Source organism: Thermobia domestica, chromosome 1 (assembly GCF_964235325.1).
Source record: "Thermobia domestica chromosome 1, izTheDome1.hap1.1, whole genome shotgun sequence".
In the NCBI taxonomy this organism is placed as follows: domain Eukaryota; kingdom Metazoa; phylum Arthropoda; class Insecta; order Zygentoma; family Lepismatidae; genus Thermobia; species Thermobia domestica.
The window spans coordinates 147,666,932-147,688,185 of NC_137454.1; the positions used below are offsets into that span (position 1 = coordinate 147,666,932).

General features: G+C 36.0%; 1 protein-coding gene across 1 annotated transcript in view; it reads left to right on the forward strand.

Annotated features, from left to right (window-relative positions):
* The window catches only part of Ir25a (ionotropic receptor 25a), a 222,565-nt gene that overhangs the window by 75,539 nt on the left and 125,772 nt on the right, over window positions 1-21,254 (forward strand). Inside the window, exons 4-6 of the mRNA XM_081764277.1 lie at window positions 2,161-2,320; window positions 3,505-3,647; window positions 19,258-19,478. Of these exons, the coding sequence (XP_081620403.1) occupies window positions 2,161-2,320; window positions 3,505-3,647; window positions 19,258-19,478 (524 nt within the window). The remainder of the gene's footprint in view (window positions 1-2,160; window positions 2,321-3,504; window positions 3,648-19,257; window positions 19,479-21,254) is intronic.

Consider the following 21,254-nt stretch of genomic DNA (forward strand, 5'->3'; position numbering starts at 1 on the left):
TTCGGATAATCGACGCTCTACTGTAATTCCATTTTTCATCCTCTTAGGTAATACAATTAATTATCTCTTGTTTTAACTGGAGTCTAAAAGATAATCGAAATCGTGTCCTTCTTTTCATCTCAGGAGCTAAACTTCAATAAACTTCTGTCTTATCTACAGGTTCGGGTTTGAGGAAAACATTGTACACTTCTGGTCACAAAAAGTGGGACTGCCTTCCAGGGACTAAGTCCAAAAAGTTGAACCTAGATCCTTACGTAACTCGAATCTGCTTAGAAGGGAAATCTATATTCTCTTCATTCTGTTACAGAGTAATGTGCGTACTCTTTAATAGAGATATACCATCTGGACCTTGCCTTCAAGTAAATATTCAGGTGGCGTGTAGAAAACGATCATAAAATATAACAATAAAAAGAAAATAAAAATAAAAACTGACATACTAAATGATACAAGATTAAAACCTGTGGAACGGAAAAGGCTAGTAGTCATGCGCTTTTGATCTAGTGGATAACGTAGAGGATTTGCGTGCTAATGTTTAATTTTATATTCCGTTCGAATCCTGGATGGGTTCGAATGTTGGCTAGGCAAGCTTTTTTGTAAACAAATGATCCATTTTCTTGACAAAGAACACTTATGTTTGAATGCAAGAAATTTATAAATACAATCAGAACTATGTAATAAAGTACATTGGAACATATGTATTAACCAAAATCACAACTCTTTCTCCTCTTGTCTTTAACGTTTACTCTGGCGTGGGAGATCCATATTCGATTCCCGGTGGGAACTCATGTGGTTCGGATTCCACGTTAAACAATATGTCCAGGTCTTATATAACCTCCGTGTTGAAAGGAACGCTAAACCCCAATACGACACAGTCTAATCTTTACTCCTGAACAGAAAGCAATATGGCAGGATGTTCATCCTAGAAACTAATTCTTTAGTAATTCACGCAAGCAGGATAGTCACTTCCAGAGGACAGGCGGGCAATCGCCCCCTCCATCTGAGTTTGACACATAAAAAAATCAAATGAAATTTTTGAGTTTTACGTCCCACAGTTATGCCGGCTATTTATGATGAAATAATGAGTGAAATGATAGAATTAAGAAAGTGGGAGGAAACGGAAACACTCTGTCAACCTCCTACGCAAAAGACAGGTAGGATGAATTACATGTTTTACCAGAAAACAACAGAATGTTTTCAAATATTCTTGCTTTTACCCTGGTGACTTTAATGGGTTTTTCATAAATTACTCCGTAGTTTTAGCTTCAAGGAAGATAACTGGAGAAAGGTATGTTGAAAGGTATGTTTTGGAGACCCTCGAATTGGCAGCGAAACAATTAACCAGTAGCGTGATACAGAAGATTAATCATTGAAGTCTGTTTATAGTGACGATACTTTCCCTGCTTCCATCGCTTCTTTAATCGTTCTAGATTTAAAATATGAATAATGTATCACATGTGCGACTCAAAACTATGGTAATTTTCTGTATTGTATCTATTTTGTCTATAACAAAATTATCATATACATACTGTAATATTATCATTCAATTTCCACCTTTTATTGTGGCAAAAACGCAGAGAAAAAGATCGAGACCTAGAAGAATTCGTAAGGATCCAGTGTAATTTTTTCGGACTTAGTCTCTGGAAGGTAGTCCCACTTTTTGTGACCAGAATTGTACAAAATTTCCACGTTCCTACGCCTAAAAATTTTGGAAATCGAATGAAAGGCGAAAATATGTGCATTCTTCTTTTCTTCTCACTTCAGGGTCGAATTTCGCAAAGCCCCACCTTATTCACAGCTGAAGGTTTACAGAAAACTTTATGCACAGTTTTAAGTTCTACAGCCTACAGTTTCAGATATATAGTGAAGAGAAGATATAATAAAATATTAATGTCCCGTTATTTATCCTAAGAAATCGGTTAAATTCGCAAAACTCCATCTTATTTGTAGTCCAGGCTTTGTGGACAACTTTTGTACCAAACTCCAAGTTCCTACGCTGAACAAATTCGTAGATCTGGTGATAAATGAATGAGGCAGTGACTTTATTCTTTTGTATTGTGTATTAATAATAACAGTTTTATCTCAAAAATCGAATTTTTAGTGTGTATTATAGCCTATAAAATATGCTTGATGTCTAACATTTTATTTTTATTCCTTTTACAGTGTGTAAGGCGTATAATGACTCCATTGCTGCAGGAAAACCACCAGATTTAGTACTGGATACCACAATGACTGGTATAACATCTGAAACTGTGAAATCGTTCACAAATGCGTTAGCTCTACCTACCATCAGTACTTCCTACGGCCAGGAAGGAGATTTGAGGTATGTCTTATCATGTTCTATTAGGGGAGTGAATAAATCGGAAAGAGTCTGGTATTGAATGTTAACAATTCCATTTAATCTGAAAGCAAATACAGTTTCAAAGCCCCATTGATCGAATTAATTTCTTTGTTAAACTTGGTTCCTTCACTATCACCTGAAAGGCGTATATATCCTCAAACAACCATATTCGCAGAGAGGAACTTTATTATTTTATTGCATTCAAATAACAGTATACAGAGTGTTCCATAAGCAAGGAAACATAGGGAAAATAAGTGTCTACACAATGTGCTTGATATGTTGGCCTTTTTGCTGTACGTATTGGCGAAGCCAAATCACCAACTCCTGAAGAACAATACATCGCCAGTGGACCGTCATGAGGAGCGACTGCGTGGCTTCTTCTCGATTGAATATGTTCCCTTATAATTTCCATCAATTTTTGAATGCATGAGGATGTGATGGGTACGCGTTCGGAATGCAGTTGTATTGAGCTCCATCATACCTAAATGTTTGCGTACGCTCCTCTGGTGCAAGAAACCCGTTTTCAATTCCTGGGAGGAGCTCATGTGGTTCGAATCCCACGTTAAGCCTTAGATCTACATGTCATAGCTTGTGTGCCGAAAAGGAGCTTTAAGCTCAAAGAGAAAGATCCAGTAGTTGTATCGGCCCTGGAAGCACCATATTATGGCCCAAAGGCATGCCTTCGAAAATGAATATGCATAAAATGACTTAATATCAGATATGAACTGAAAACAACATCTGCGGAGCATAACGCAACGCAAAACGTGCAAAATATATATGAATGTGGCCTCCAGTCTAGGAGCTTACTGACTACAGTGGTATTGCAAATAGATGGGACGTATCTCTGTTAATATTCACCAACCTCATATATTTATTGTTGTAATTTTTGTTATTAACTGGCCTATGGTTTTTGTTAACTATGTTTTACAGGTTTTTACTAATTATTATGAAAGTACATGATATTAAATCGAGTGGAAAACGAACTTCATGCTTAAAATCATTAAAAGCTGTAATTGAGTTTACTGATTCATTATTTCCAGCCATCTCTGCTATGTTGTGGAGTAAAATGTTTCAATGGATCTAGTGTACTGTTTGTTAGCAAATAGTTTTAAATATAAGTTCCTGTACGTCATTTTATAACGATTTTATCTCTATTTCTTTTTCAGACAATGGCGTGATTTAGATTCCGAAAAACAGAAATATCTAATTCAGATAATGCCTCCAGGAGATTTGATGCCACAAGTTGTCAGAAGTATTGTAGCAGCTCAAAATATCAGTAACGCTGCGATTCTTTTTGATGATTCATTCGGTAAGATTTTCTTCAGTGATGGTAATTGGACTTTAATTATCTACGTATAATTCCAACATATTTACTATACAAACTGATTTAGATGAGAATTAAACTTAATGCTTCCTTCTCACAGCATACAATTAAATGACCCATATGTTACTTGACTTCATTAATTAGTTCAAGAATATATGCTCACAAATGTGTTTTTATTTCTATTGCAATAATACAGTGAAATCTCTGAATAACGGACACCAATGGGACATGCAGTTTTGTCCGTTACTGAGAGGTGTCCGTTACAGAGAGGTTACAGAAATTTAATTTCTCATAACGGTAATTGTATGCAGTAATATACAGTAAATACATTATTTATATGATCGTAAATACGTAAAATTCAATATGAAAATATTCTATTTAGTACGTATTTGAATTACTTGGAGGGATGAAAGGGAAATTTATATTGGTTAAATAGTAGTAATTAGGGAATAATTAATTAGGAAAAGCATTTTTCATTTATTTTAAATTCTCAGAACCTTCTCAAAACATTATCAGAACCAACTAATCGGCTAAACTTTTTTGTTTAGCGGAAAAGGCATGATTTTTCCTCTAAAAGAATAATAAAACTCATTAGCAAGTGTCCTCTGAATCCTCAGTACGATTATAGAAGAAACATTGTGTGTGTGTGTGTGTTTGTGTTGGCGCTGTATCTGCGTTGGCGGAATGGATGAAAACCAAGTTATTGGGAGTGCATATGTTTATTGACCCAGCCCCAATCATAAAGAATAGCCTCTTAGAGACAATGAAAAAGGAAGCCGGGAAAACTCCAACCCAGATTTGTTTCAGTATCATAAGTAAAATAAAAATGCTGCTTTTCCCAAAAAGTAAGAGAGGAAATATTGCTCGTTGAAAATGTTATTGTAAAACAATGTTTGTTTTGTTATCTATGAAATTGTCGGGAAAGATGCAAGGCCCAGAGGGGGAAATAAAACTAAATTTGTTAGGAAAGGCAAGATCTTTCGCATAGAATTCTTGGCCATACGACTGACCCTGGATGAGTGTTATTGTTTATTGAAGGTTTTCTAGAATTTCCTCCAGAAAGCAGTTTATTGCGGGAAGAAAAAAAAGATGATTTTCAAGTTCAGCTTGAAGCTTTTTGGTTTGATAGTTCACCAGGTTCTCGGCTCGTGGTATTACCAATAAGTATACTCCTGATACTTTAACTTACCTGGACAGGACGACGAAGACCTCTCCAAGAAAGGTTACAAACTGTTTCCCAAAAAGCTCGTCGGTCTCAATAATGAGATGAGCATTAGGCGCCGAGAGGTTCGGGTGTCTCGTCTCGAAAACCTCACGGACGATCAGACGGTCATCCAGACCATAACGCACACAAACATCACTCATACAAACAACGAAAACACACTGGATTAATTGACACTATACTTATTTATTAGAACACTATTTTGAAAAAAAATAACGAAGAGAAATGAATACAACACTGGACACTAATAAATTTTGCCGCTGAAATTACGCTTTGCCCTTTTCGGGAAATCTAGCCCTTTATATATATATGATTATAATTCAGATATCACTATAAATACTTCGCTCACACCCTTGACACACTTGGGGGGTTAGCACTGGGGAAAAGTTGTCTGGATCGTCCCACGATGAATCCAGTTGTTACGCTGAACAGTCCTGCAGCGTAAAGGTGAATCTTCAGCAAACACACAAAAGAAGATTTCCACAATGGAATACAGATATTGGAGGGCGCGTATGTAACATTTTAAACGCACAAGGTCTGAGGACCTGGGATTTCACTGATTGGGGCTAGCCGTAAGAAATCGTCCTTCACCGGCTAAATAGCTTGTGCCCCTTAACACAACTTATGTTTGAAGTTCAACGCGAGATGCGTGGTTGCATCTTCCAGACCTGGAGTCAAACTCCTCGAGCGTCCAAGCTCAAGCTACGGGTTGCAATGGTCAACGGAATAGTGTTGGCAGTTCATTTCAAAAATTACTCAGTTACTCACTTGTATGCACATACAAACAGAATACGGAAAACAATTTATGTTAATTTTAGTCAACTGCCCATAATGCACTAGACACGGCGATAACACTGGCGTGAGAAAGTACAGATAACGGGCTGGAATACAACGCAGTTGGTGCCACTTCGGCTACTGGGACATCTGGTCAGCCCGTATTTCTCTAATCTATTGTAATGTTTCCATAAGCGATTAACGAAAACACTTAATTCAGTTCCCAATAACTATAGAATATATACTGTGTATATAATGAGTCAGGGAGAACACTGAAATGGTTAGTCACTAACTGAAATGTTCTCAGCAAAATCAATGTTTTAAATATATATATGAAAAAACGATGAAAGACTTCTTTGTCCAATTGTGTGGGAAAGAGGCAATTCCCACCAAAGAAAGAACTTATGTGCGTTGCAGAATAAAGTATAAATCGAAAATAATAATCACTGTCTTTACGAAATATACAGAGTGTCCACAAAAAATCCTTCTATAACCTGGTGGCGGTTATAGATTTGGGGTCCGGAAGGGAACGACCTGTTAAGTGCACACGTAGACAGGTTGAGAACCCTTGGCCGTCTGACGAAGTATGAATAAAATTAGGTTTTCCACCTGAAAATTTAAAATAAGTTAGTTGGCAACACTGTCATATGGTGTGAGACTTACGTGCATAAACGATGAATGGTTTTTCACCTGAAAAAGGGCTATTTAAAATAGTTAAATAACTTGTCCACTCACTACAATATGATGAGGTTCCTGCATGAGCAATGTCCAATCCAAATGTTCCATACAGTAATAAGATCCTCTTGAACAATTGGTGCAGTTGAGTTTCCTTATCTTCCGTTTCTTCACATGTTGAAACCATACTGTCTTCCTGTCTGAGTATCCTCCATTCCTCCATGGTTCTTCAACGAGGAGTTGATAAGGGGAGAAGGGGAGATTTTTTTTTAACACTGGTGTGAGAAACGAAGTACGGTTACAACACCTGTATGATAACTTTTTTTTTTTTTTTTAAAGTTCGCAGAAAGCGTTTATAGGGCTATTAAAATTCTTACTTTTTTTTAACAGTAATATATATATATATATATATTTAAACACATCAATACTTTTCGTAAAATGTTTAAGTGTTCCGTTTCGATCACTTTATTTGATATAATATGAAGTAAATACGTTATAGGGCTATTTAAATGCTTTTTTTTAAAAAAAAAACACTAATAAATTCTTTTCATAAAATGTTTAAGTGTTCCGTTTCGATCACTATTTTGTGCAATATGAAATAAATATACACACACAATAACTATTCATGAAAACATCGACTTAAAGAATTATCAAATATCTCAATAAAAATTAGTAAATATACTGATATCTGTATTTAAAATATCAAAATGTGAATGAATAAGCAAATAGCAAAACATGTTAAAGGTACTAAAATATTAAAATTATTGTTAAAGTTTCGATATCACTCTGATATATTTGAAAAATATGAAAATCATTGAAAAAGTAAAATGAATGGAAATGTAAACACATGATAAACTGACAATATATAAACAAAATAAGATTTTCACCTGTATGTCCTTTTTTTTTTTTTTTTACTGTGCCTCGTGTTGTTTGGCAGAAGAAAACGAAAAATCGTTTTTCAAAAATAAAAAGAAATAAACTTAAGTGTCAAAATTGACGTTCATAGTAATTCCAAGAAATAAGCATGATTCTGCATATCAAAGAAAAGATCGTGATTTCGTTGACATGTATGAAGAAAATTCGGCACGCCATAAGATCAAATGCCATCTGCTCGTCGAGACTAATTCAATAATGCTCAATATAACAAATGGTTTCATTCTGAAACAAAGTTATTATTAGATTAGGCCTAGAATAATGGTCGTTGTTCACTTCCAAAAACGTAAACATTGTAGGGTTACCAGAATAGGTGGGTATTATCTGCAAAAAATTTATTAATAAAGTGTTGAAAACTATTCAATATTGGTGCAAGTTTTTCGAAGGTCTGAATCAAGGAAGTTGACTCACTAGTCCAAACATTCCTGAAAATAAATGGTCATTATGCCATGAATTGACCAAAATCATAGGTGGGAAAATGTGTAATACTACACGTACTTACACACAAAATATGCCATCGACACCTGCGAGGCAAGACTAGAAACGAGGAAAGGCCTGCAACCATAGGCACTTACAAAATATTTCTATACATAACTGAAATATCAACACTAATATTCAGTAAAATACACGTATGTTCCCTGGAACATAACGTTGTCTTCCACCTAGGAAAGATGTGTAAACACACAAAATACAAATGCTCTCGTAGCACCGTAAAATATGTCTCTATAAGACAAAATACATGAGACCTGTGAAAAGAAAAGCATGAGATACAAACAAGAATATAGTCAACGACATTACAACTTTCTGGTCAGTCTAAAACATCAAGATTAAATTCCCTACAAAACGGTTATATAATTTCACGACAGTTAAACTTTCTTAGGCATCTTCGCTACAAAATATTCAAAATGTTTTTATTGACACATTAAAATTCAGTCATAGAGCATATGAAATAATTAACAAAATAATTTTAAAAAATCGTTATGGCTTCATGCTGTTGGAAAGAAAATAAGTTTATTTTTCGGGATCTAGATCGAATTAGAATAGTTTCTAGGACATACTGGCACTAAAATACACTTTTCTCAAAATGAATAGAAAACATTACAACGCATTAGCATACAAATCCACTTAATAGAATTACTGTTCATAAACATTAAAATATTCACTGAAATGTTACTAGACATTAAAACATACTAAAAAAAAATCTAACCTAAGAATACGCATGCTTAGTTACGGGTTACTATAAAAGAAGAAGGGAAATGAAAACTATATTTTGCGATTGATGGCGAAAATACAGTTAGCTATGGAATATCCAATGGATTAGCCACATCCATTTTTGCAACAGATCTGCAATTCCAGGAAAAATTGCCTCCCTAAAAAAAATATTTATATTTATCCCCATAAAATATCCTACCCGAAGAAGTTTCCCTACGGTCGTTCAGTGGTCTAGAGAAGACAAAAAAAATGTTAATTAGAAATTACAAGAAAATATAGAAGTTAAACATATTTCCACATACATATTAATATGTGGGGAAAAACGACCGTTCACCATCAGAATATCTGTTCATATAGTTCCTTCTAGAATAAAAAGATTACTGCTTTCGTTCGGAGAATTATATTATTCACACGACATTCCTGCACATTCTATTACCAACAAGGAAATGTCTGTTATCACTTGTTTAAGGTTTAGCCTACTTTCCGTTCTAAACTTTTCTCTTCGAACAAAATATATCATGTCACATCCTGGAAATTCAAATAAGTCAAAATCGGGTAAATGACGTAAATGAGGTTCAATAAAATTACAGTAAACACTTCAAAATGAAAACGAAAATCTAAGATTAACACTGAAAAATAAATTTAACATTGATTATAAGTGTAAAATTCCATATTCTACGCATGAGATTACATACTAAGTTTCAATGACAAATATGCAAATATACGGTATATATAATTAACAACTAAAAATTTTCTTATCCTGGGAATCTCGATACATTTTTTTTTCTAAAAAAAATCAAACATTAATTCTAAATAACATGTAATAACATATTTAAGAATTTCGAAAGTGGGAAGGGATCCTAAAAGAATTTTTTTTTAAATTTTAAAACACAATAAAAATATATATTATAACGCCAAAACATCTTCCCACTGGCTGAGGTACGGATATCTCGCCAAGATATCAAACCGTTTTTGGATAAGTACGGTCCCTCTACGTATGTGATACGTTAATTATTTACTAAAAGATCTAAATTCAAACATCTGAAATGAAAACAAGAAAAAATTAATGACATTAAACTAATAGTAAGTCAATGATAAGGTTTGCAACACTCATACACAGCTGACTGAGGTGTGAACTGCTACACGGAGCAAAGACAGAAAAAAGAAAAGAATTAATCAGCTGTATATCACCCGTTATTCGTAACCATAAACACAAGTGGTTCTACAGTCTGGCGACTGCCTTATCGAAACAAGAAAAAGAAAGAAAAACATGTTATCTACTCTTTGCCGAACAGTTAAAAGCTGGAAGCAAAAATGAGTTTAAAAGAAATGCGTAGTTCTTTTCGTGTCCAGGTGTTTTATCCACAACTAAAAGCAAAAAAGAAGAAAATGAATGAATGTCTATCACCTAACAGTTAAAAGAAAAATTGAAAGAAATGCGTTGCTTTCCTAAAAGAAAATTCGTATCAGTGTAAAAAGTTTTTTTTTTAATGAAGTTAACCTCACTTAACATCTGTTTTAATTCCTGCTCTCTGTATAACTTCTACGTAATTGTAGTCCACCTGTAAGGTTAGGTGCGATTAATGGGATACACGTAGGCGCCCAATATGTGGAATTGAAGTAATAATGTAACCAAGGATCTCCTAAATAAAGAGATAGCAAGCGGGTGGTTGATAAGTTATTAACCTGTAAAGGAGTTGAATTATTCTCATCGGACTTGTCGTTTTCGGAGTTTGACAAGTTGACTTCCCCACTAGGGGAAAAAGAGATTGGTTCTTGAATTTCATTAACAGGTGACAAATTAAGGTCATGCAAAAGATCTTCTGGTAGTTGGCGACGTGCCAAGGCCATCCAAATTTCACGGGTTTCAGGGGTAGGTTCCCATAACTTAGTCCTGTCTATCGAATGAAGTCCTAAATATTCACCTGAAGAAGGGTCAACAAGTTCAACAACACGGTCATTAATGACCTTAACACATAAAAGGGGTCCTCGGTACAAATCAAAAAATTTTGATATTTCACCTTTCAATAGGCTACTGATATTACGCTGTTTGAGAAAAATCAAACTTCCTTGTTTTAAACGTCGTCGCTGTTGCTGACTGTCGTTCCATCGTGCGTTCCTTTTTTCAATGATGGCTTTTCGTCGGTGGTCTGCCATAAGTAATTTATTAGACCAACTAATCCCGTCTTCCTTATCGAAATCTTCAGATACTTGTAAACCAAAATGCTTAAAAATGGGACGAGAAAAATGAATATTAAGATACAAACTTGCTGGTGAAACACCATGACTTTCGACGATGGAGTAGTTATGTAACAGAACTGCTTGCGTCAGGTTCTCGGCCCATTTATTATGTGACTGACAACATAATAACCTAAGGGTAGATACAAGGATTTTGTTAGAGTGTTCTGTGATGTTACTCATGGGGTGATACGGTGTTGTATGATGGACTTTAATATTGTACTCTTGCATTTTAGATAGAAACTTTTTGCTATGAAACACTGCAGCGTTATCTGTCAGTACTGCCTGCACGATACCTAAATGTAGCATGTATATATCAAATAAACACTTGATGACTGAAGTAGCAGTGGCATTCTTCAAGGGGTAAGCTGTACAATATTGAGTAAACACATCAACAGTAACTAGTGCGAAACGCGCACCATTTTTGCCTGATGGGTATGGGCCTAAAAAATCAAGGGCTAATAAAGCTCTAGGTTCTGAATAAGGATTAGTAGACAAGAAACGAGCTGGTGGGTGGTGATCGGATTTAAATTGCATACATTTCACGCAATCCTTTAAATGTTTCTTCACATCTGATCTCATTTTGCTCCAATAAAATGATTTTGAGATGATCCGAAGCGTTTTGTCTACTCCCGGGTGATCTAAATCATCATGGTAAGCTGTGAGAACGTTATTCACTAATGATCTGGGAATGCAAATTTTATATGAGTCTGGAAAATGAAAATCTCTGTATAAAAGAATACCATTATCGAGTTTGAAAAATTTTTCCCAATTGCGTGAATTCCTTGGAAGCTCTTCTATCTTCTCGCCTGCTAAGAAAGAAATAATGGAGAGATAATCAGGATCTTCCTTTTGTGCATTCTGTAACTCTTCAACTGAAATATTTTTGATTTTGTCTTGAATAGCCTGTAAAAGATGAACACGTTTAGTTGGTAATTCTTTGGAAGGGAAGAGACGTGAAAGCGCATCTGCACAAAGGTTCTCGGAACCTTTCTGGAAACGTATTTCGTACTCCAGCTGTTGTAATTCCAGGGACCATCTAAGAAGACGAGTGTTCCAAGGCTTGGCCTTATCTAACCAACTGAGATTTTTATGATCTGTAATAAAAATAACATGGTGACCAATTAGCAATTGACGCCATTTTCGGACCGCAAATACGATTGCAAGACATTCGATCTCACTCACACTATAGCGAGACTCCGCAGGTGTTAAAGTCCGACTAGCGAACTGGATTACCTTTTTCTGTCCATCACTGTACTGATATAGGACTGCACTGACTCCCAAGCGGGATGCATCCGATTCTAGGTAATAAGGTAAATTCAAGTCAGGGTGTGACAAGAGAACGTCTTTACAAATATCGTCTTTAACTTGTTGAAAAGATTGTTCGTGTTCTTCAAGCCATTGCCACCGTTTTCCCTTTTTGAGAAGCTGAAAAAGAGGTTGCATTTTTTCCGAGAAATGAGGAATAAAATTTCGTGACCAATTAAAGAGACCAATTACAGATTGTAAAGATTTAATATTGGTGGGTCTGGGTAAGTTACGAACCGCTTCTATGGTTTTTGGATCTTTTTTGATACCTTCGGGAGTAATCAAGAAACCTAGAAAAGATATTGAATTAGTGCAAAACGAACATTTTTCAATGTTAAGAGTAAGGTTGTGTTCTCTGAACTTATCAAAGATTTGTCTCAGCAATGCAAGATGTTCTTCGAAACTATCTGTAAAGCAAGCCAAATCGTCGATGTATCGTAAGATTTTAGCATGTAACTCTGGTCCCAATACTTTTTGGAGCATACTGTTTAAAACACTGCAACCATTTTTGTAACCGAAACATGTGACTCGATATTGGTAATGCTGGCCTTCGAAATTGAATGCTGTATATTCCTGGGACTTAGGAGTAAGCAAAGCTTGATTATAGCTACTTACAAGATCCAGGGAGCTAAGGAAAGGTTTACATTTTACTTTTAATAATAACTCCTGTATGCCCTCAGATTTTGTTTGGCGAAGTTCCACAAACCGGTTCGGCAAGCGAAGATCAACACATATTCTTGGTTTCCCGTTTTTCTTGGGAACTACAAGGATAGGATTGCTGTGAACAGAATTTGAATGACAAATTAATCCTAATTCTAATAACTTATGAATCTCATCTCGTACATCTTGGAGATACTTATGAGGGATGGGATATTGTTTACGTACTAGTGGCTTGTCAGTTTTCACCTCCATCTCATAAACGAAGTCTTTACAGAGACCTGGAAAATTCGTAAAAATATCCCTATATTGTGACAAAAGAGAGTATAATTGCTTTTTCTGTTGGTTGTTTAAATTAAAAGTGCGGTTAACAGCATCTCTAATCTGTTCGTCTGTAGCACATTGTTTTACAAAAGTGGCAGCTGAAATAGAAAAATTGTTATCTATCGTATCTCTCTCTTCATCTTCGGAGATTTCCTGAAAGTCAAAAGTTTCTGGTAAAAGATTAATAATGGTTTTCAAATTATTATATTCCATGGAAATCGTACCATCCGAAAGATTAATTTGGCTTCTCAAAGCAGTAAGTGCATCAAGTCCTAAAATAAGATCTTAATTAAGAGATTCTGTAACATAAACTTTTACATAAACAGAAATGTTATCAATTTGAATAGTGACTAATGTGTAACCTCTTACTTTTCTTCTGGTTGACCCACTGAAATCCACTAAAAGTACATCATCAGCTGGAGTGAGTTTGGGTGACGTCACCTCTGCGCTAATGCGTTTCCAAAGCGCTAAAGACATGAGGCACGTATCGGAGCCTGTGTCCGCCAGACATTCAACTTCAGTATTACAAACTAAAACTTTAAGTTTAGCAGAGATAGGGTTGGGTTGCACATTAATATAATGGTCTAGACAGTCTGTGTCCGACTCACAGTCACTTCTAGCTAAATCCGGATTATTTACACTACAAATGTGAGTATGCGATACCAGAAAATGCTTAGTTGGACCTACAGTGGGATAGTATGTATTGGCCGGTACCCGGTCCTCAGTACCGCCTTCTAATTGTTTTCCGAGTGGCCAGAATTCCAATCATTACGTCGGTTTGACCGGTTTGAGTTGTTCCTATTGTTATGATTTTGCCTATTATTGTTATTTCTACTATTATTATTCCCCCTTTCATTATTGGTACTATTGTTTCGCCGATTCCTAGAATTATTGTTCTTTCGTTCAGGTCTAGTGTTAGAATTATCGCGCGAGTTGCGATTCCTGTTCCGTTCCTCACTATTTCTCTGATCACGTGATCTCGAGGGTCGGTTCCTATTACTTCTACTATGGTCACGTCGCGTACGACCTCGGTTCTGATTCCTATCAATTCTCATATTATTTACACGCTGATCCTGGTACCTTTGATTATTACTCTTATTATACGAAAAATTTCGTTGGTTACTTTGGAAACTGGAATTTTGATTACCATTATAATTATTACCCTGCTTGTATCTTTCCTCTCTACGACTTTGCTGAGCGTGTAAAGTTTCTAATTTTTGAATTGCGGCCAAAAACTCCCTGATATTATTACATGAATGAAGAAAGAGTTCAGTTTTAAATCTATTAGGCAAAGTCTGTATTACATCTGTAAGTATGAGAAATTCAGGCAATTGCGGTGTCAATTCACGAAGTTTATTGAATTGATCTAGCGCAAAATCATGTACGGAATTATGTACCTTGGGATCGAACCTAGTACTCTTACAGGTTGATAGCCTGTGTTGTACTGTAGCTTTTCCCGCGAAAGCTTCAATAAGTGCTTGTTTGATTTGCTCATAGTTAGTAAAGTCGTCTTTCCTGATATTGTACCAACTTAATGAAACTCCTTGCAACAAATGTGGAATGAGTTTAAACAGAGCTTTATCAGAAAGGTTGGCTAATTGAGCTGTAAGCTCTAGCTTTTGTAAATAATTGTGAATTGATTCACTAGAAGGATCACCCTGAAATTTAGGAAAACACTGAATTTCCTTGAGCATGACATCGTCTTTTAATTTCGTATTTTTTCTCTGGCGATTAGTGAAAGTAACATTTTTGTCGCGCTTGCGCCTTCGGTCACATACAACCTTGATTTCTGAATCATCACTTGTGCTATCACTACTACTGGTGTTCTTACACTCCGAATAAGCCGAATCACTATAATGCCTAACTTGTCTAGGAGTATCTGTTTCTACTCGGGGTTCGAATTCTGACGCTCTATTTTCGGTACTTTCTACTCTCTGGGCGAGCTCTACCATATCACGCCTAATTTCTTTTATGTTCTTATCTATTGCCCGTATTTCGGCGCGACATTCTGCGTTAGATTCATTTTTTACCTTCATATTGTAATCTATCAGTTTCGCCTCTTCATATACCATTTTAATGTCTTTACCTTGCCTTTCTACGCGTTCAGAAATTTCCTCAATACGGTCATGCATCTCATCTAATTTATCGATTGTATCTATATGTAAACTAACGCAGCGTTCCTTATTAGCCTGACACACATCTCGGGCTGATTCCAACTGCCCTTGGAGGGATTGTGTGTAATCGTGCAAGCCTCCTAAATGATTCTGAATTTTACAAACTTTTGTTTCTATTTGTTCTACACGATGGCATGTTTCTTCAGTCTGTTGCCTAACTTCGACGCTGGTCTGTGTGGCGAGTTCGATTGCCTGTTTAGTACTATGACTTACTTCGTGAAGCTGGTCATGAATCTTCAGTGTTATGGCATCGTATTTTTGTTCGAGGATTTCGTTCCTACGTTTACTTTCGGCCTCCACATTCCTAATACTTTGTTCTAATCTTTGGTTATTTTCGCGACATTCCCTTTGTACAGCGTCTAACTTCTGACCTAACTCACTCCTTAGTTCTTTTTCTAATCTATCAATATTCTCTTTATTTCTTTGTTCTAATCTAGCTAGGTTTTCTTTATTCTCAGCACGGGACTCTTTACTTTCTTTCTCTAATCTAGCAAAATTCTCATCGTTTTTATCTACTTTTTGTTCTAATCTATCAAAATTCTCTTTATTTCTTTGTTCTAATCTAGCTAGGTTTTCTTTAAATTGAGCAAAATTCTTTTTATTGTCTCTCATCGATTCTTCGAGAAGTAAACTCATTCTAGTTATAATATCTACTTCCTGATGTTCCATTATGGACAAAAGTAAAATTTAAAACGTATGATTAGAATAAAATATATTATCATCAAAACATATGATTAAAATCACCTGAAAGAGATTTTTTTTTCAGATTACTGGTACTAAGCTGAAAGAGAAATGATATATTAAAATATTAATCTTATATGTATATTCGAGCACCAACGGTCTCGATTCGGGTCGGTAGTTCGGGCGTCATTTAGTTGTAACCGCCTGTAGTTCTGTTCGCTGTCCTCGGCTCGTGGTATTACCAATAAGTATACTCCTGATACTTTAACTTACCTGGACAGGACGACGAAGACCTCTCCAAGAAAGGTTACAAACTGTTTCCCAAAAAGCTCGTCGGTCTCAATAATGAGATGAGCATTAGGCGCCGAGAGGTTCGGGTGTCTCGTCTCGAAAACCTCACGGACGATCAGACGGTCATCCAGACCATAACGCACACAAACATCACTCATACAAACAACGAAAACACACTGGATTAATTGACACTATACTTATTTATTAGAACACTATTTTGAAAAAAAATAACGAAGAGAAATGAATACAACACTGGACACTAATAAATTTTGCCGCTGAAATTACGCTTTGCCCTTTTCGGGAAATCTAGCCCTTTATATATATATGATTATAATTCAGATATCACTATAAATACTTCGCTCACACCCTTGACACACTTGGGGGGTTAGCACTGGGGAAAAGTTGTCTGGATCGTCCCACGATGAATCCAGTTGTTACGCTGAACAGTCCTGCAGCGTAAAGGTGAATCTTCAGCAAACACACAAAAGAAGATTTCCACAATGGAATACAGATATTGGAGGGCGCGTATGTAACATTTTAAACGCACAAGGTCTGAGGACCTGGGATTTCACTGATTGGGGCTAGCCGTAAGAAATCGTCCTTCACCGGCTAAATAGCTTGTGCCCCTTAACACAACTTATGTTTGAAGTTCAACGCGAGATGCGTGGTTGCATCTTCCAGACCTGGAGTCAAACTCCTCGAGCGTCCAAGCTCAAGCTACGGGTTGCAATGGTCAACGGAATAGTGTTGGCAGTTCATTTCAAAAATTACTCAGTTACTCACTTGTATGCACATACAAACAGAATACGGAAAACAATTTATGTTAATTTTAGTCAACTGCCCATAATGCACTAGACACGGCGATAACACTGGCGTGAGAAAGTACAGATAACGGGCTGGAATACAACGCAGTTGGTGCCACTTCGGCTACTGGGACATCTGGTCAGCCCGTATTTCTCTAATCTATTGTAATGTTTCCATAAGCGATTAACGAAAACACTTAATTCAGTTCCCAATAACTATAGAATATATAGTGTGTATATAATGAGTCAGGGAGAACACTGAAATGGTTAGTCACTAACTGAAATGTTCTCAGCAAAATCAATGTTTTAAATATATATATGAAAAAACGATGAAAGACTTCTTTGTCCAATTGTGTGGGAAAGAGGCAATTCCCACCAAAGAAAGAACTTATGTGCGTTGCAGAATAAAGTATAAATCGAAAATAATAATCACTGTCTTTACGAAATATACAGAGTGTCCACAAAAAATCCTTCTATAACCTGGTGGCGGTTATATATGTTACACATACATCTTTCGATGTAAACTTTCGTAATGTTACCTTACTTCATTATTAGTGATTATGAAAAAATAATCGTTAACAACATTAAACATAATGCTTGTTATGGTATACTCTCTGCAAACTTAGTTTCAAAGTATTGTAGTGAATGCAACTTTCTAATATTATGAAACTATATGTGTAATGTTTTGGTTTGCTGTCACTCAAATTATTTCGGATCTCTTTCCACTTTCAATGTTAAATGTAGTGTTAGAAGGAAGTATGAAACAACTTTATAGAATAAAGATGATATATGAATTGTTCAGAACTGGATCGGATCATTTTCACTGTCGAATGACATTGGAGTAATTCTGACATATCTTATCACCTTCAGGTGCTAAATAAAGAAACGTTTCCTGTGGATGATGAAAATGTCAAGCGCTGAATATTCATTGCAGAGCAATTTATTTATTCTCGAGAAAGTGGAAATGTCTTTCAGACTTCAATTTACATATGAATTTCTATTCTACAAAAATCATCAAAAGTCATTATTATCAGATATTCTGCCATTACTTACCTCAAATTTAGTTACTTCTATTCATCACAATTCTCAGTCAAACCCTTCTTTACTATTTTTCATCAATATATATATTTAAAAAAGTGGTGCAAGATAATAATGGCACTGATGTCAAACTTCCTTCTGCAGTTGGCAAGGTATATACCTGCCAATCGAATAGCACGGGTTCCATCCTCGCTTGGGGAAGAATTTATTTTTCATTCTATCATTAATCAAAAGTGGCTTTGGAGTTTTCTCAGTGTCTATAAAATGAGTAACCGAGGGTAAAACTGGTCTGAATGTTATTCTGAATTCATCGCTTACTAAACATACCGAAGGGAAGAAAATGAAGAGTGTTACCTTCACATCACCCGTCAGCCAGAACAGACCTGCTATTCTAGGCTTAACTTCTCTTCTACTCCATCATTTCCTCTTATTCTGCCTCTTATTTGTTGGTTCACATACACATTCTTTATTAGTTTTCGCCCCTTCTATTCTATTCCATTCTAAATGTCGCCATTGCTATTGTGATGGCCAATAAGTAAAAAACCAAATGCCTGCACACTACGATAATTCACGCGCATATTAAACTTTTTAAGATCTAGCAACATTTCAAATTTGGTCAAGTGTAGACCTTTAGTTCCCGAAGTATTGACCATCAAATTTCAGTATTGGATTTAAGAAACTTATTAAGGAAACTAAGTGCAGCTTGTATTCATAATCAAAATTTGCTTAAAATCAATGAGGGACGGTATTTTTCCACTATAGAAAAAATTTATTAGTCCCCCAGTCTTTCCTACATTGATTTTCTTATGTCCAATATTATTTCTCAAGACAACTCTTTTCTGGAGATCTAAATGAAATGAACATTGGCGACCAAGTAGGTAAAATAATGTGGTAGTTTACTGTTTTTTTTTCACGGTACATTGTCACAATAGGTAAAGTCAGTCTGCCCTCCCAAGACACTCTTTCCCTGCGTTTTCTATTTCGACCAAACTGGACAAGTCCTCATGGCATCAATTAACCGTCGATTAAGCTTAAAATTTTACTTTAGTACGCAATCTTCTGCTCTCTTCGACAAACAACATTGTCTTCGTAAAGATAGGGTCAATCAGAGAGGACAAAAAACAATTTTTAAATATATTAATGTAAATACCATGCATAATTGATAATCGTTCTGTGTCTATGAGCAATTAAAATGTATACTTACAAGAATTTGCGATGCATATTTATTTTTTTTTATTTTTTATATTCTTTATTTATCTTTTCAGTGATGGACCACAAGTATAAATCCCTTCTGCAGAACATGCCAACACGACATGTCATTACCATGGTAGATAAAGACCCGAAAAAGCAGTTGACACGACTTCGTGATGTAGACATTGTAAATTTCTTTGTGCTGGGCAACGCACCGACTATTAAAAAGGTCCTAGAAGCTGGTGCTTATAAAGGATATTTTGATAGGAAATTTGCTTGGTACGCTATATCCAAGGTACGAGATTATTAAAATAATAATAATAATAATAATAATAATAATAATAATAATAATAATAATAATAATAATGATATGGCCAGGGAAAGATGAGATAATATCGGGAAATTACAGAATATACTATTCGGGTGTTGATAAGGGCAAGAATGGTGTCGCGATAGCAATGAAGAACGAAGTAGCAAGAAGTGTAACCGAAGTGGAATACTACAGTGACCGCTTGATGTTTGTAAAACTACATGCAAAACCAGTGGACATTGTGATAATACAAGTGTATATGCCAACAACCAGCCATGATGATAATGAAGTAATGTATGATCAGATTAGTGACATATTGCATCAGGAAGAAAGAGGTAAGTTCAATGCCGTAGTAATGGGAGACTTCAACTGAGTAGTAGGAGAAGGAGCTGAGAATAAGGTAGTGGGACCGTTTGGACTAGGTAGAAGAAACGAACGAGGTCAAATCTTATCGACTTCTGTAGGCAACATGATCTGGTGGTCATGAACACGTGGTTTAAGAAAAGATAAACCAAGCTGTACACGTGGAAAAGTCCAGGAGATAAGAAACGCTACCAAATCGGTTACATTCTTGTGAAGCAACGTTCCAGGAATAGTGTACGAGACGAGAAGACACTATCGGGAGCGGAGATTGATTCGGATCACAATTTCCTGGTGGCGGAAGTGCAAACCTGGTTAAAGTCGATCAAGAAAAATGGGAAGAGAAATCGAAAATTGAACTTGGAGCGACTAAGAAATATCGACGCTGATGTGAAAGAAGAAATTGAAGAAAAATTGTGCAATGGGCAATGTGATTGACAATATAGAGAATAGTTGGTGAAAAGTTAAACAGATTCTACTTGACACACTCCACAATAACATTGGCAGGATGGAAAGAGCACCGAGAAAACCATGGATAACTGAAGCAATGCTTATGAAGATAGACGAACGCAGAAAGGCGAAAAACACGGACATCAAGGAATACAAAAGGCTGAATAATGAATTGAGAAGAGAAATAGACAAAGCTAAAGAAAAGTAGATGGAACAGATATGTGAAGAAATAATGGAACTTTAACAGCGCGGCAGATATAATCTGATGACCAGAAAGCACAAGAATTAGGAGGGAAAGAGACAAAAGTATACGAACGTTCGGCATCGAAGATCAAGAAGGTAATGTAACCACGGACCATCAAAGAATCCTTAGAATTTGGGAGGAATACATAAAAGAATTGTATGATTAGAAGAACCACCCCAAAGATATTGCGATCGAAGAAGAGGAGAAGGTGAATGATGATGAAAAAGGACCCAGTATATTGAAAAGTGAAGTAGTACAAGCAATCAAAGACATGCGAAGGAGAAAGGCCACTGGAGAAGACGACATACTAGTAGATTTGCTCAAGGGATTAGGAGACAACGCAATAAAAGTACTGACTTCACTTATTAACAAGATCTACCATAGTGGCGAATGGCCAAAGGATTTTTTTCTTGATGTTACAATGATTGCATTGCCCAAGAAAAACCAAGCAAAGAAGTGCAGCGATCACAGAACCATTAGCCTGATTTCCCATACTGGAAAGATCATTGCACGCATACTGAATAGGCGGCTGGAAAGTAAGATAGATGAGAGGTTAGAAGAAGACCAATTTGGATTCCGGAAAGGAAAAGCACCAGAGATGCTATTGGGTTGATGACAATTATATCAGAAAGAATTCTTGATGTAAAGGAAGAGTTGTGTTTGTGCTTCATCGACTGGCGAAAAGCTTTCGACCGAGTCAATTAGAC